This window comes from Pongo pygmaeus, chromosome 1 (assembly GCF_028885625.2).
Source record: "Pongo pygmaeus isolate AG05252 chromosome 1, NHGRI_mPonPyg2-v2.0_pri, whole genome shotgun sequence".
NCBI lineage: Eukaryota > Metazoa > Chordata > Mammalia > Primates > Hominidae > Pongo > Pongo pygmaeus.
The window spans coordinates 11384392-11398649 of NC_072373.2; the positions used below are offsets into that span (position 1 = coordinate 11384392).

The 14258-nt window shown below is 41.5% G+C and overlaps 1 protein-coding gene across 5 annotated transcripts in view; it reads right to left on the reverse strand.

The window, feature by feature from the left end:
- Positions 1-261: 261 nt before the first annotated feature.
- RYR2 (ryanodine receptor 2) overlaps positions 262-14258 on the reverse strand; it is a 789753-nt gene continuing 775756 nt past the window's right edge. For all 5 annotated transcript variants that reach the window (XM_054448216.2, XM_054448137.2, XM_054448051.2 and 2 more), the window contains 5 exons: positions 13962-14118; positions 5841-5905; positions 3625-3725; positions 2692-2743; positions 262-1698 (listed from right to left, as the gene is read on the reverse strand). In XM_054448216.2, the coding sequence (XP_054304191.1) occupies positions 1603-1698; positions 2692-2743; positions 3625-3725; positions 5841-5905; positions 13962-14118 (471 nt within the window). In that variant the 3' untranslated portion in view covers positions 262-1602. The remainder of the gene's footprint in view (positions 1699-2691; positions 2744-3624; positions 3726-5840; positions 5906-13961; positions 14119-14258) is intronic.

Sequence of the window (14258 nt, forward strand, 5' to 3'; positions counted from 1 at the left end):
CTTTTTTTTCTGTCACTGGAGGTTTTCAAGACGTCTGGCTGATCCATATAACAGGGAAATGACAGGGGTGGGCCAGGTGCCTGGTGACTCTGAGGCCCTACAATTATGTATACAACAGTCTTAGAGGTACCAGGAAATCTGACAGCGTTAAAGGTCTCAGTGCAGTGTTTAGGATTGTCCTATATCCTCCTCAAGTTAGAAGCTCAAGATTTTATGAGTCCCAGTTATAAGTTTTAAATGGAGAAAGAAGAGGATGAGAAAGTTAGTTAAATAGTTTAATCAGAGCGGTTTTACAATTCTAAAATTAACAAGCAGACTTGTAATAAAAGAGCGCTGATGTTTGCAAAATGACCTTGTTTCCATTCTGAATCTGACTTTTTAATTGTAAAGGTTAGCATTACATTTAAAAGGACTCAAAATGGAAAAAATGGAGTGATGTATATTATCAATCATCCGTGTTTTGTGATGATGCAACTGATGAAATCCCTGAATGGATATTGCTTCAGCTTTGATATTAAAAAATGGCCTGACAAGAAGTCCTTAATCAACAAAACTGATCACAGGTGGCTGAAAGAAAGAGCAAAACCCAAAACTACTGTCAAGTTCATAATGTATCACATTGTTGGTGGATGACACTGGCTCCAGATATACAATTAAGCCCACGACACTTTATTACTATGAATAATTATCATGAAATTTCTCTCACGTTGATCAACTTGTTTCTGAAGGTTTTCTTTGTTCATTTAAACTTGCATAATAAACATGCAATGAATGGTTTCTTTTGAAAGTGTATTTTTTGCAGTCTTTTTGTTTTCATACAAAGATTTCATAAAGTTGCAATGTTGCATCAGAGCATTACCAAAATAATAGCAGGAGCATATTGGGGGGGGGGGGCGGGGACAAATGTGAATTTAGCTGAATGAGAAGAGCCTCCTTTTGTCCTGAGACACACCACCCGTTTTTTTTTTTCTTTTTAAGTGCAAACTGCTTTTCTTACCCTCCCCCACCAAAGAAAAGACTAAAGGAAAAAAAAAAAAAACCTCACAAAATCAATCTAAGAAAAGAAAGGTCGACATAAAGAAAATAAAAATGTTTTTTCATGCACGTATCTTCTGCATAGCTCAACCCACATATAGTAAGGCACTATTTCCCTTCGCAACTGGTGTCCATGGCAATCTGTTAAGTGCTACAGTGCTCTGTGACCATTAGACAGTTTCCTTCCAGGATGGTGAAATAAAGAGGCTGGGTGAGTGTGGCTGCCACGCGTCTCTGTGAAGGTCTCATAGCTCGAGAAGACTCCAGGAGTCTCAGAAGAAAATCTGTCTGTGTGTGTTATGACAGTGTCCAGAATGGTTTTCTTTCCAGAATTCCTTTTTTTGTCTGAGTATGAATTTAGATTATTCTTCAGTCTTTAGTCTCAAAGTAAATACAAAAGGTGGCGGGAGGAAACAGGTCTTCCGAAACAGAGCTTCGATGCTCCCAGAAAACACACGACGCTGGCAATTCACAAAATCAGCAAAATGTTTCCAAGAGAGCAGAGAAATTGAGAGAGGGAGAGAGAGGGGTGGGGTTTTGGTTTTTAGAGGTGATCGGGGTCTGAGTTTAATTTAGCTGGTCTTCATACTGTTTCCGGAAGCAATCTCCTGCTGGGAAAAATTCCCAACACCTTTCTTGATACATCTTCCAGACATAAGATTCCTGCAAAAGTCAAGGAAATGTATTAACATTTTCCCCAAAGTGTGTGCTAACACAACATAAGGTAGAAACTCAATTCTGTTACCTATATCACACGGAATAGAGAAGTCCACATTAATTTAGATGGTTCCTAACTAACTATACCAGACCTTAACGTCTAGTAATAATCTTCATCCTGACCATTATAATGATTAAAAATATGTTGGCTGGGCACACTGGCTTAAGCCTATAATCCCAGCATTTTGGGAGGCTGAGGTGGGAGGATCGCTTGAGTTCAGGCATTCAAGACCAGCCTGAGCAACATAATGAGATCTTGTCTGTACTAAATTTAAAAAAGAAAAAAAAAAAGCCAGGTGTGGTGGTGGATGCCTGTAGTTTCAGGTACTTGTGGGGCTGAAACAGGAGGATTTATTGAGCCCAGGAAGTCAAGGCTGTAGTGAGCCCTGATCATGCCACTTGCACTTGGCAAAACAGCAAGACCTTGTCTCAGAAAATATATATGTATGTATGTGTGTGTGTATATATACATTTATGCTTTTGAGGGTTCTCTTAAAATATTGTATCCTTCAAATTCAAACTGCTAACAATCTGCACATTGGAAGAAGAATTTCAAATAGCTTAAACACCTTAGACATTTAATATGCATTGTACATAATACTTTGAAGTTCTTGGAAATCATCTATCTGATTAAACAATCAAGGACATTACGCAATAATGAAGAACTCAATTTTTCAAAATAATGGAATTCAAAACTCAAATCCAGCATTTTCAGTTAGTAAAAGCTTATTGTTTTACATAAACTTAGTATAGAATTCTACTTTAACAAAGGCAATCTTTTCCGTACTCATTCAACATAACAGGAACTTTACATCAAGATACCACAACTAATATCTGAAAGTAATTCCATGCCTCACTGTTTAATGCACACATTTTGTTCTGATATTTAGAGCTTCTCTATCATTTCTTTCAGAAGATGACATGTAATAATTTACCTACCTGTCCTGTGTGTTCTGTTTCATCTTTGTTTATAAGATACATCAGAAAAAACCTACAGATACAGAGAAACTGATCAGAAAAGAACTATATGGAAATATTAGGATAAACAGGGCACATTTAGATAAATTGTATTGTTGCATGCAATTATGGCCAGCACAGAGAAAATGCCACATGCAAATTTTTGGAAAAATTAGTGTTCCAGAAAGAGGAAAGGCTGTTGACCTGACTTTTCTGATCTGTTGCTATTTGACCCTAGAGGCTTCAAGTTAGGAATATACACATTGGTCAGAATCAAATCAACACTGATGAATCAGAACTGAAGACTAGCTTAATGAGAAGTTTTAATTTACGGATCAAGTTCCATTGAGTATAGTTAAGCCAATTTTTTTCCCTATAAAGCTACTCGGCATCTCTGCTGTTTGATACTAAAATTGGGTCTGAAAATGAGTAAGAATAGCATTTTACCAAACTATACTTTTGGCTAATCTCGAGTAATGGAAAGATTTCTATATATTAATTTTTTTTAAATATAGCTTTTAAGTTGGTATCCAACAGTGCCTGACGAGATCTGAAAGTCCTCTTAAGATCTGTAAGAAGAAAAACGGAGACTCGCATCTCCCTAGGAAGCAGCCTGAGAATTCCTATCTAAAATGAGAAACACGACCAAGCCTCCCACAGAGGCCCCGCTCCTCCCTGTCCACCTCTTCATTTCAAGTTCTAGAAAGTATCACTTACATGAAGAGCTGCAACTTAACCTCTTAAGTCAACCTACTCCAGAGGAAAAGAGAGCCATTAGCTGTTGGTCTTTCTTTTAAAGTATCTGCAGCAATTGTTTTTTAAACAATAAACAAAAACCTCCTCTCTATTCTGAGAAGGGCAGGGACCGGTGGCGTCTACTGGAGAGGTGGAAGATTCTGAAACGGGCACACTCACAAGTAATTAGCCAAGTTGTGCTCCTGTAAAGTGTGGGTTTCAAAGCCATGTGGCACTGTGTCGAAGTAATCATTGCCTATCCCACAGATGAAGCATTTGGTCTAGAAAACAAAGGGAAATATTAATGTCAGAGTTCAGAAAGCAAAACAAAAGGAAAACACAACTCGCCATCTAAGGGCAGCTATTATTTGGTTCATTCAATACACGTCAAAGATCACACGGAGGCTGTGCCAAGCCCATGAATATAAATGGAACTGTCACTGTAACTATATCTTGGTGTTGGCTTAAATGACACAGGTACCAGCAGCAAGAAGTAGCAGACGCAGACAGGGAACAAGATGATGATGATGATGATGGCTGAAAAGCAATGTCTCTTCCTTTCTCTAGCCTAGGTGAAAATGTCCAGGCTTAGTGATCAACTCTTGTTCATGACATTGACTAAAGTTATCTAAGCAGGATTAACTGTGTCCTCAACTGAAACTGCAAACTTAGTACCCACCCAAACAAAGTCAGATGACCAAGGGGGAAAAGGTACAGATCACTTTCCTTTAGAAAAGGCCAAATCAAATACCAAGCTATGAGGCATCCCATCCAGAGTTTAGCAAGGGTCTTCCAGGTGCTGTGCTAGGTGCAGAATTAGCCAGTGGATGTGAATGGAGAACAACTTTCAACTCTAGGGACCAGGTTCCTGGTCCTCTTGGTTCCACCTTCTCTGGACCACACCTCTCCTAAGCACCCTGTAGAGAGGCACCTGCTCAGGTCTGCCCCTTGAAGACAGGCCTGGTCCACAAAACCCAAGGAGAAGCAGACCTCCTGTTTTATTATTAGAATTGTACATGTATCATTTCAAATGTATTCAATTATCGTCCCATGTGACTCTGGTGCTCATCTTTCCCGGCCAGTTGTAAGCTGTTTTACGCCATCTGAAGCATGCTAATGAGGCCCTGTATTTTAGGAACTACAATCAAGATGATTATAGTAGTGTATAAAATTCTTCCTGCCTTACTGATCAACAACTGCCAACAGCTGATAGGTCGCACCGAGCAATTGGGGAGAACAATCGATCAGGTCTTCATACCACTCCAATGATGTCTCTTAAATTGAAGTGGCTCAAATCATACTCATTGGCTTTACCGATGAACCTGTTCTTCCTCTGGGTTACCTGGGTCAGCTAACTATGCCAGCATCCATCTGGTGGCTAATGCCTGAAACCTGGATGTCCCCTTGCTTGCTCCATCTTCTCTACTTGGCCAATCACCAAGTCCCTCACTGAGGATGCAGAAACTAGATGGATTCAGGCAGTACTTGCCCAACTCCCATGTGACACCTCTAGCAAAAGCTTCAGAATCTCCCACCTGGAAAATGCTGACAGCCCACTTCCCTGTCCCTGTTCTTGCCAGTTTCTAGTTCATGCCTCACATTTTAAACCATAGTTATCTTTTTAAGATGCAAATCTGATCATCTGGCTGCCCTGCTTAAAGCCCTTTTCTTGCTTCCCACAGCCCATATATTAAACTAAATTTCTCAAATGAGTGATTAGGTTCTTCATTCACTGGTCTTCCTCTCCAGCCTCATCATCAGAATTTAATCTGCATCTGGTAGCACTAAGGCTGCTAAGAAAAAAACCTGCACATCAACTTCCCTAAAATCAGTCTTGGTATATAATTTCAGGTGGTGGGCTCAAAGATCCCACTGTGAATGGTACCCCTGGAGATGTCCATGGTGTGGCAGAAGGGGTTGGGAGGTTGCCCAAACTGTCCTCCTCTCTCCTTATCAAACCCACAGACTTCCACAGTCTTCAGGCCTCAGCTCAGACATCCCTTCTAGGAAATTCCCTAACCATCCAGGAGTGAATCAGATACCAGCCCTGGAGACCCTACCACTCAGGGCTTTACTCCCATAAAGGACTCACCACACTGCTCTGTAATCGTCTATTTACTTGTCATTGAATCTTTGGTTTTGAATGAATAGTCTCTCCACTTCTGGAGGGAAAGGATAGTGTCCTATTGCTGTTTGCACGCATGTGGCGTCCACCACGGTTTCAGCCGACCACGCTGCTCAACTATATGTATTGCTTGAATGGAAAACAGGCCAGTGAAACCACAAGTGCCTTTTCCCCTCCTCCTTCCCACATTCATGAGTCTATTGATAAAGGTAGTGAGGAAAACGAGGGCCCAGGACAACAAAAAAGCTGAGTCATGAATGGAGAAGCTTACCTCCATGTCTTCTTTGACTTGTTCCTGTTGGTCTCTTAGTTCTCCAAAAGCATCGATAATTAGACCTTGTGTTAAATAAAAACAATTTAATCTTTATCAAGCAGTGAATAATTCAGTTCCTTGGCTAATCCCCCCAGGGAAAGGGGAGATGTACAACTACCTTGCAAAACGCTCAGAACATGGTAAACGTGACTACATATCCGATACTCCTAGGAGAAGGGAGGCGGTGTTCTCTCTTTGGGGTCAGAAGTATGTGCGGTTACTGGGACATACACTCACTGAAAAGAGTGTTTTAAAATGAAGTGACAGCAGGAAAAAACTTTTGTTAACTTGGCATATACAGATGTTATTACATACTTCATGCTGAAAAAGAGCAGCTGAGATTTATGAGTAAGTACAGAAAACTCCACTAATAAGATTTTTCAAGTACTAGTGTAGAAATAAAACATGACCACTTAAATGAAGAAATTTGCCTCAAGTCATTTTTTTTTTTTTTTTTTTGAGACGGAGTCACACTGTGTCACCCAGGCTGGAGTGCAGTGGTACAATCTCGGCTCACTGCAAGCTCTGCCTCCCGGGTTCACGCCATTCTCCTGCCTCAGCCTCCCCAGCAGCTGGGACTACAGGTGCACACCGCCACACCTGGCTAATTTTTATATTTTTAGGAGAGACGGGGTTTTACCGTGTTAGCCAGGATGGTCTCGATCTCCTGACCTTGTGATCTGCCTGCCTCGGCCTCCCAAAGTGCCGGGATTACAGGCGTGAGCCACTGTGCCCAGTCAAGTCATTTTTTTTTTTTTTTGAGACAGTCTTGCTCTGTTACCCAGGCTGGAGTGCGGTGGTGCAATCACAGCTCACTGCAGCCTCAACCTCCTGGGCTCAAGCGATCCTCCTGCCTCAGCTTCCCAAGTAGCTGGGATTACAGGCACACACCACCACACCCTGATAATTTCTGTTTGTACAGACAGGGTTTCGTCTTGTTGACCAGGCTGGTCTCAAACTCCTGGGCTCAAGCGATCCTCTCGCCTCAGCTTCCCAAAGTGGTAGCATTACAGGCATAAGCCATGGTGCCAGGCCCCAAATCACTTTTTTCACAAGTCCCTTAAAAATAAGCTTCCATAATTTTGTTGACTGTGGCAATCAGAAACACTGTGTTGAGCTGTTTTAAGCTCCTTTTCCCCCCTGAGACCTGCTGGCTTCACACTTTCTTCGAAGTTATAACTTTGCCTTCTTAGAAAACACGTTATTTTTACACTCAATAAGAGCACAATGAATGAATTATGAGTCCCTTAAACTTGTCCATGGTACTTGACTAAAAAATAGTGTAATTTGATGTCTGTGGAACTTAAAAGAGATTGTCACATTTACAGACATTTAATTCAAGCCAGGATAAATGTGTTAAGCAGAAAAGATAACGTGACTTTTCTGAGAGAGAAAAACACCACACTCCCAGTTGCCCAGAAGTAAAAGGAAGAACTAGTGGGTCAATACGGCACCGTGGTTGCAAGGGGTCTGCATGCAGATTGCCTGGGTATAGATGGATTCCAGCCCTGTTTAGCTGTGCACTTTGGCCAAGTTCCTTAGACTTATTGTGGCTCAGTTACTTCACACATACAATAAAAGCACCATTCTCATAAGGTTGGTGAAATGGTAAAATTAGTTAATACATGTGCTGGGCAGATAGTAGGTATTCAACAATGATACTATTAATAGCTTTATAATTATTTATAAAGCACTGACTATGCATCAGGTATTATACTAGGTACTTAAATGTATGTCCTTTTTTTATTATACTTTAAGTTCTGGGGTACACGTGCAGAACGTGCAGGTTTGTTACACAGGTATACACGTGCTATGGTGGTTTTTGCTGTACCCATCAACTTGTCATCTACATTAGGTATTTCTCCTAATGCTATCCCAACCCCTCAACAGGCCCTGGTGTGTGATGCCCCCCTCCGTGTCCATGTGTTATCATTGTTCAACTCCCACTTATGAGTGAGAACATGTGGTGTTTGGCTTTCTGTTCTTGTGTTAGTTTGCTGAGAATGATGGTTCCCAGCTTCATCCACATCCCTGCAAAGGACATGAACTCATCCTTTTTTATGGCTGCATAGTATTCCATGGTATATATGTGGCACTTTTTTAAATCTAGTCTATCATTGATGGGCATTTGGGTTGGTTCCAAGTCTTTGCTATTGTGAACAGTGCCCCAATAAACATACGTGTGCATGTGTCTTTATAGTAGAATGATTTGTAATTCTTTGGGTATATCCCCAGTAATGGGATTGCTGGGTCAAATGGTATTTCTAGTTCTAGATCCTTGAGGAATTGCCACAGTGTCTTCTATAACGGTTGAACTAATTTACACTCCCACAAACACTGTAAAAGTGTTCCTATTTCTCCACATCTTCTCCAGCATCTGTTGTTTCCCGACTTTTTAATGATCACCATTCTAACTGGCATGAGATGGTATCTCACTGTGGTTTTGATTTGCATTTCTTCAATGACCAGTGATGAGCTTTTTTTCATATGTTTGTTGGCTGCATAAATCTCATCTTTTGAGAAGTGTCTGTTCATATCCTTCACCCACTTTTTGATGGGGTTGTTTGTTTTATTCTTGTGAAGTTGTTTAAGTTCTTTGTAGATTCTGGATATTAGCCGTATATCAGATAGATAGACAGCAAAAAATTTTCTCCCATTCTGTAGGTTGCCTGTTCACTCTGATGATAGTTTCTTTTGCTGTGCAGAAGCTCTTTAGTTTAATTAGATCCCATTTGTCAATTTTGGCTTTTGTTGCCATTGCTTTTGGTGTTTTAGTCATGAAGTCTTTGCCCATGCCTATGTCCTGAATGGTATTTGCCTAAGTTTTTTCTAGGGTTTTTATGGTTTTAGGTCTTACGTTTAAGTCTTTAATCCATCTTGAGTTAATTTTTGTATAAGGTGTAATGAAGGGATCCAGTTTCAGCTTTCTGCATATGACTAGCCAGTTTTCCCAACACAATGTATTAAACAGGGAATCTTTTCCCCAGTGCTTCTTTTTGTCAGGTTTGTTAAAGATCAGATAGTTGTAGATGTGTGGTGTTATTTCTGAGGCCTCTGTTTTGTTCCATTGGTCTATATATCTGTTTTCGTACCAGTACTGTACTCTTTTTGTTACTGTAGCCTTGTAGTATAGTTTGAAGTCAGGTAGTGTGATGCCTCCAGCTTTGTTCTTTCTGCTTAGGATTGTCTTGGCTATGCGGGCTCTTTTTTGGTTCCACATGAAATTTAAAGTAGTTTTTTCCAATTCTGTGAAGAAAGTCAATGGTAGCTTGATGGGGATAGCATTGAATCTATAAATTACTTTGGGCAGTATGGCCATTTTCACGATATTGATTCTTCCTATCCATGAGCATGGAATGTTTTTCCATTTGTTTGTGTCCTCTCTTATTCACTCGAGTGGTATTTTGTAGTTCTCCTTGAAGAGGTCCTTCACATCCCTTGAAAGTTGTATTCCTAGGTATTCTCTTTGTAGCAATTGCGAATGGGCGTTCACTCACAATTTGGCTGTTTGTCTATTATTGGTGTATAGGAATGCTTGTGATTTTTGCACATTGATTTTGTATCCTGAGACTTTGCTGAAGTTGCTTATCAGTATAAGGAGATTTGGGGCTGAGATGATGGGGTTTTCTAAATATACAATCATGTCATCTGCAAACAGACAATTTGACTTCCTCTCTTCCTAATTGAATATGCTTTATTTCTTTGTTTTGCCTGATTGCCCTGGCCAGAACTTCCAACACTATGTTGAATAGGAGTGGTGAGAGAGGGCATTCTTGTCTTGTGCCAGTTTTCAAAGGGAATGCTTCCAGTTTTTGGCCATTCAGTATGATATTGGCTGTGGGTTTGTCATAAATAGATCTTATTATTTTCAGATACCTTCCATCAATACCTAGTTTATTGAGAGTTTTTAGCATGAAGGGCTGTTGAATTTTGTCGAAGGCCTTTTATGCATGTATTGAGATAATCATGTGGTTTTTGTCATTGGTTCTGTTTATGTGATGGATTGCATTTATTGATTTGTGTATGTTGAACCAGCCTTGCATCCTAGGGATGAAGCCTACTTGATCATGGTGGATAAGCTTTTTGATGTGCTGCTGGATTTGGTTTGCTAGTAATTTATTGAGGATTTTCGCATCAATGTTCATCAGGGATATTGGCCTGAAATTTTTGTTGTGTCTGCCAGGTTTTGGTATCAGGATGATTCTGGCCTCATAAAATGAGTTAGGGAGGATTCCTTCTTTTTCTATTGTTGGGAATAGTTTCAGAAGGAATGGTACCAGCTCCTCTTTGTACCTCTGGTAGAATTTGGCTGTGAATCTGTCTGGTCCTGGACTTTTTTGGTTGGTAGGCTATTAATTACTGCCTCAATTTCAGAACTTGTTATTGATCTATTCAGGGATTCAACTTCTTCCTGTTTTAGTCTTGGGAGGGTGTATGTGTCCAGGAGTTTATCCATTTCTTCTAGATTTTCTAGTTTATTTGTGTATAGGTGTCTATAGTATTCTCTGATGGTAGTTTGTATATCTGTGGGATCGGTGGTGATATCCCCTTTATAATTTTTTATTGCATCTATTTGATTCTTCTCTCTTTTCTTCTTTATTAGTCTGGCTAGCAGTCTATCTATTTTGTTGATCTTTTCAAAAATCCAGCTCCTGGATTCACTGATTTTTTTGAAGGGTTTTTCGTTTCTCTATCTCATTCAGTTCTGCACTGATCTTAGTTATTTCTTGTCTTCTGCTAGCATTTGAATTTGTTTGCTCTTGCTTCTTTAGTTTTTTTAATGGTGATGTTAGGGTGTCAATTTTAGATTTTTCCTGCTGTCTCTTGTGGGCATTTAGTGCTATAAGTTTCCCTCTACACACTACTTTAAATGTGTCCCAGAGATTCTGGTATGTTGTGTCTTTGTTCTCATCGGTTTCAAAGAACATCTTTATTTCTGCCTTAATTTTGTTACTTACCCAGTAGTCATTCAAGAGCAGGTTGTTCAGTTTCCACGTAGTTGTGCAGTTTTAAGTGAGTTTCTTAATCCTGAGTTCTAATTTGATTGCACTGTGATCTGAGAGATTCTTTGTTACGATTTCCATTCTTTTGCATTTGCTGAGGAGCATTTTACTTCCAATTATGTGGTCAATTTTAGAATAAGTGTGAATTGGTGCTGAGAAGAATGTATATTCTGTTGATTTGGGGTGGAGAGTTCTGTAGATGTCTGTTAGGTCTGCTTGGTCCAGAGCTGAGTTCAAGTCCTGGATATCCCTGTTAATTTTCTCTCATTGATCTGTCTAATATTGACAGTGGGGTGTTAAAGTCTCCCACTATTATTGTGGGGAGTCTAAGTCTCTTTGTAGGTCTCTAAGAACTTGCTTTATGAATCTGGGTGCTTCTGTATTGGGTGCATATATATTTAGGATTGTTAGCTCTTCTTGTTGCATTGACCCCTTTACCATTATGTAATGCCCTTGTCTCTTTTGATCTTTGTTGGTTTAAAGTCTGTTTTATCAGAGACTAGAATTGCAATCCCTGTTTTTTTTTGCTTTCTGTTTGCTTGGTAAATATTCCTCCATCCCTTTATTTTAAGCCCATGTGTGTCTTTGTACATGAGATGGGTCTCCTGAATACAGCACATTAATGGGTCTTGACTCTTTATCCAATTTGCCAGTCTGTGTCTTTTAATTTGGGCATTTAGCCTGTTTACATTTAAGGTTAATATTATTATGTGTGAATTTGATCCTGTCATTATGATGCCAGCTGGTTATTTTGCCCATTAGTTGATGCAGTTTCTTCATAGTGTCGATGGTCTTTACCATCTGGTATGTTTTTGCAGTGGCTGGTACTGGTTGTTCCTTTCCATGTTTAGTGCTTCCTTCAGGAGCTCTTGTAAGACAAGCCTGGTGGTGACAAAATCTCTCAGCATTTGCTTGTCTGTAAAGGATTTTATTACTCCTTCACTTATGAAGCTTAGTTTGGCTGGATGTGAAATTCAGAGGGGCACCCACCAAATATCAGCCAGAGCTCTCCTGTATGAGGTGTCTGTCGGCCCCTACTGGGAGGTATCTCCCAGTCAGGATACATGGGGGTCAGGGACCCACTTCAGGAAGCAGTCTTTCCCTTATTAGAGCTCGAACACTGTGCTGGGAGATCTGCTGCTCTCCTCACAGCTGTCAGGCAGGGACATTTAGTCCACTGAAGCTGCACCCACAGCCACCCCTTTCCCCAGGAGCTCTGTCCCAAGGAGATGAGGGTTTTATCTATAAGTACCTGACTGGGGTTGCTGCCTTTTTTTCCAGAGATGCCCTGCCCAGAGAGGAGGAATCTAGAGAGGCAGTCTGGCTGCAGCGGCCTTGCAGAGCTGCAGTGGGCTCCACCCAGTTCGAACTTCCCAGTGGCTTTGTTTACATTGTGAGGGTAAAAGCCTACTCATGCTTCAGCAATGGCAGATGTCCCTCCCCCCACCAAGCTGGAGCATCCCAGGTCAACCTCAGACCGCTGTGCTGGCAGCAAGAATTTCAAGCCAGTGGATCTTTGCTTGCTGGGCTCCATGGGGGTGGGACCCGCCAAGCCAGACCACTTGGCTCCCTGGTTTCAGCTCCCTTTCCAGGCCAGTGAATCGTTCTGTCTCACGGGCATCCCAGGTGCCACTGGTATATGAAAAAAACTTCTGCAGCTAGCTTGGTGCCTTCCCAAACAGCCACCCAGTTTTGTGCTTGAAACCCAGGGCCCTGGCGGCATAGGCAGTGGAGGGAATGTCCTGGTCTGCCGGTTGCAAAGACCATAGGAAAAGTGTGGTATCTGGGCTGGAGTGCACCATTCCTCCTGGTACAGTCTCTCACAGTTTCCCTTGGCTAGGGGAGGGAAATCCCCCAACCCCTTGTGCTTCCTGGGTGAGATGACACCCCACCCTGCTTCTGCTCACCCTCTGTGGGCTGCACCCACTGTCCAACCAGTCCCAGTGAGATGAACTGGGTACCTCAGTTGGAAATGCAGAAATCACCCGCCTTCTGCGTCAGTCTCACTGGGAGCTGCAGACTGGAGCTGTTCCTATTTGGCCATCTTGCCAGCTACCCTCCTTCCCCCACATTTTTTTTTTTTTTTGAGGTGGAGTTTTGCTCTTGTCACCCAGGCTAGAGTGCAATGGTGCGATCTCTGCTCACTGCAACCTCCTCCTCCTGGGTTCAAGTGATTCTTCTGCCTCAGCCTCCCAAGTAGCTGGGATTATAGGTTCACACCACCACACCAGGCTAATTTTTGTATTTTTGGTAGAGACAAGGTTTCACTACATTGGCCAGGCTGGTCTTGAACTCCAGACTTCAAGTGATCCACCCGCCTCAGTCTCTCAAAGTGTTGGGATTACAGGAGTGAGCCACTGTGCCTGGCCTATATGTCATTTTTAAAAATCTCAACAACCATAGGGCTTAGAAGTTTTTGTTGTTGTTGTTGGGTTTGAGTGTGTGTTTTGAAATGGAGTTTCGCTCTTGTTGCCCAGGCTGGAGTACAATGATGTGATCTTGGCTCACTGCAACCTCCATCTCCCAGGTTCAAGCAATTCTCCTTCCTCAGCCTCCCAGGTAGCTGGGATTACAGGTGTGTGCCACCACGCCTGGCTAGTTTTGTACTTTTAGTAGAGATGGGGTTTTACCATGTTGGTCAGGCTGGTCTCGAGCTCCTGACCTCAAGTGATCCATCCCCCTTCAGCCTCCCAAAGTGCTTGGATTATAGGCATGAGCCACCGCACCCAGCTGGCTTAGAAGTTTAAAGGGTTAAATGGCTCACCCACCCAAGATTGTAAAGCTGGGGTTCATGAGTCTGAAACCCAGAGGTGAGAATCAAACCAAGGAAAGTGCCTTTTCCATTATGTTATTTGAAAGAAGACAAAATAACACTGTATCTTCCCTTCATCCCAGGGTTCCATACTGCTTTATATTTTCCCCTGTAGATTGCATGATGAAGTAATACTGGAAGGAAAAGTTTGACTTGGCTTTGCCAGGAAACACTTGACGTTATTACCCTACCCTGAATATTAACTTCAGCAATATGTGGCTCAAATTCTAGATATTCATCAGCTTCAGTGAGGATGATACTTACCTTGTATTATGGCCAAGAGGATGACAATAACAAAGAAGAAGAAAGTGATGTCAAAGATGATTCGATAGATCTCATATTCATCTCCTGCTGGGTCTTCGATTTCATCCCCGATCCCTCCTCCAGCACGAACTCCAACATACATGTGGAACATATAGCACTGGAAAAAAAGACATGGTATCACTTCTTGGAGGGACATTACCCATTTCTTTTCTCGACAAACCCGAGTTCTCTCTGTAGTTCCTAATCCTCACTCTGGAAATGAGAATTTTTGCATTCTATATTGCCTCTTTTTGTTTC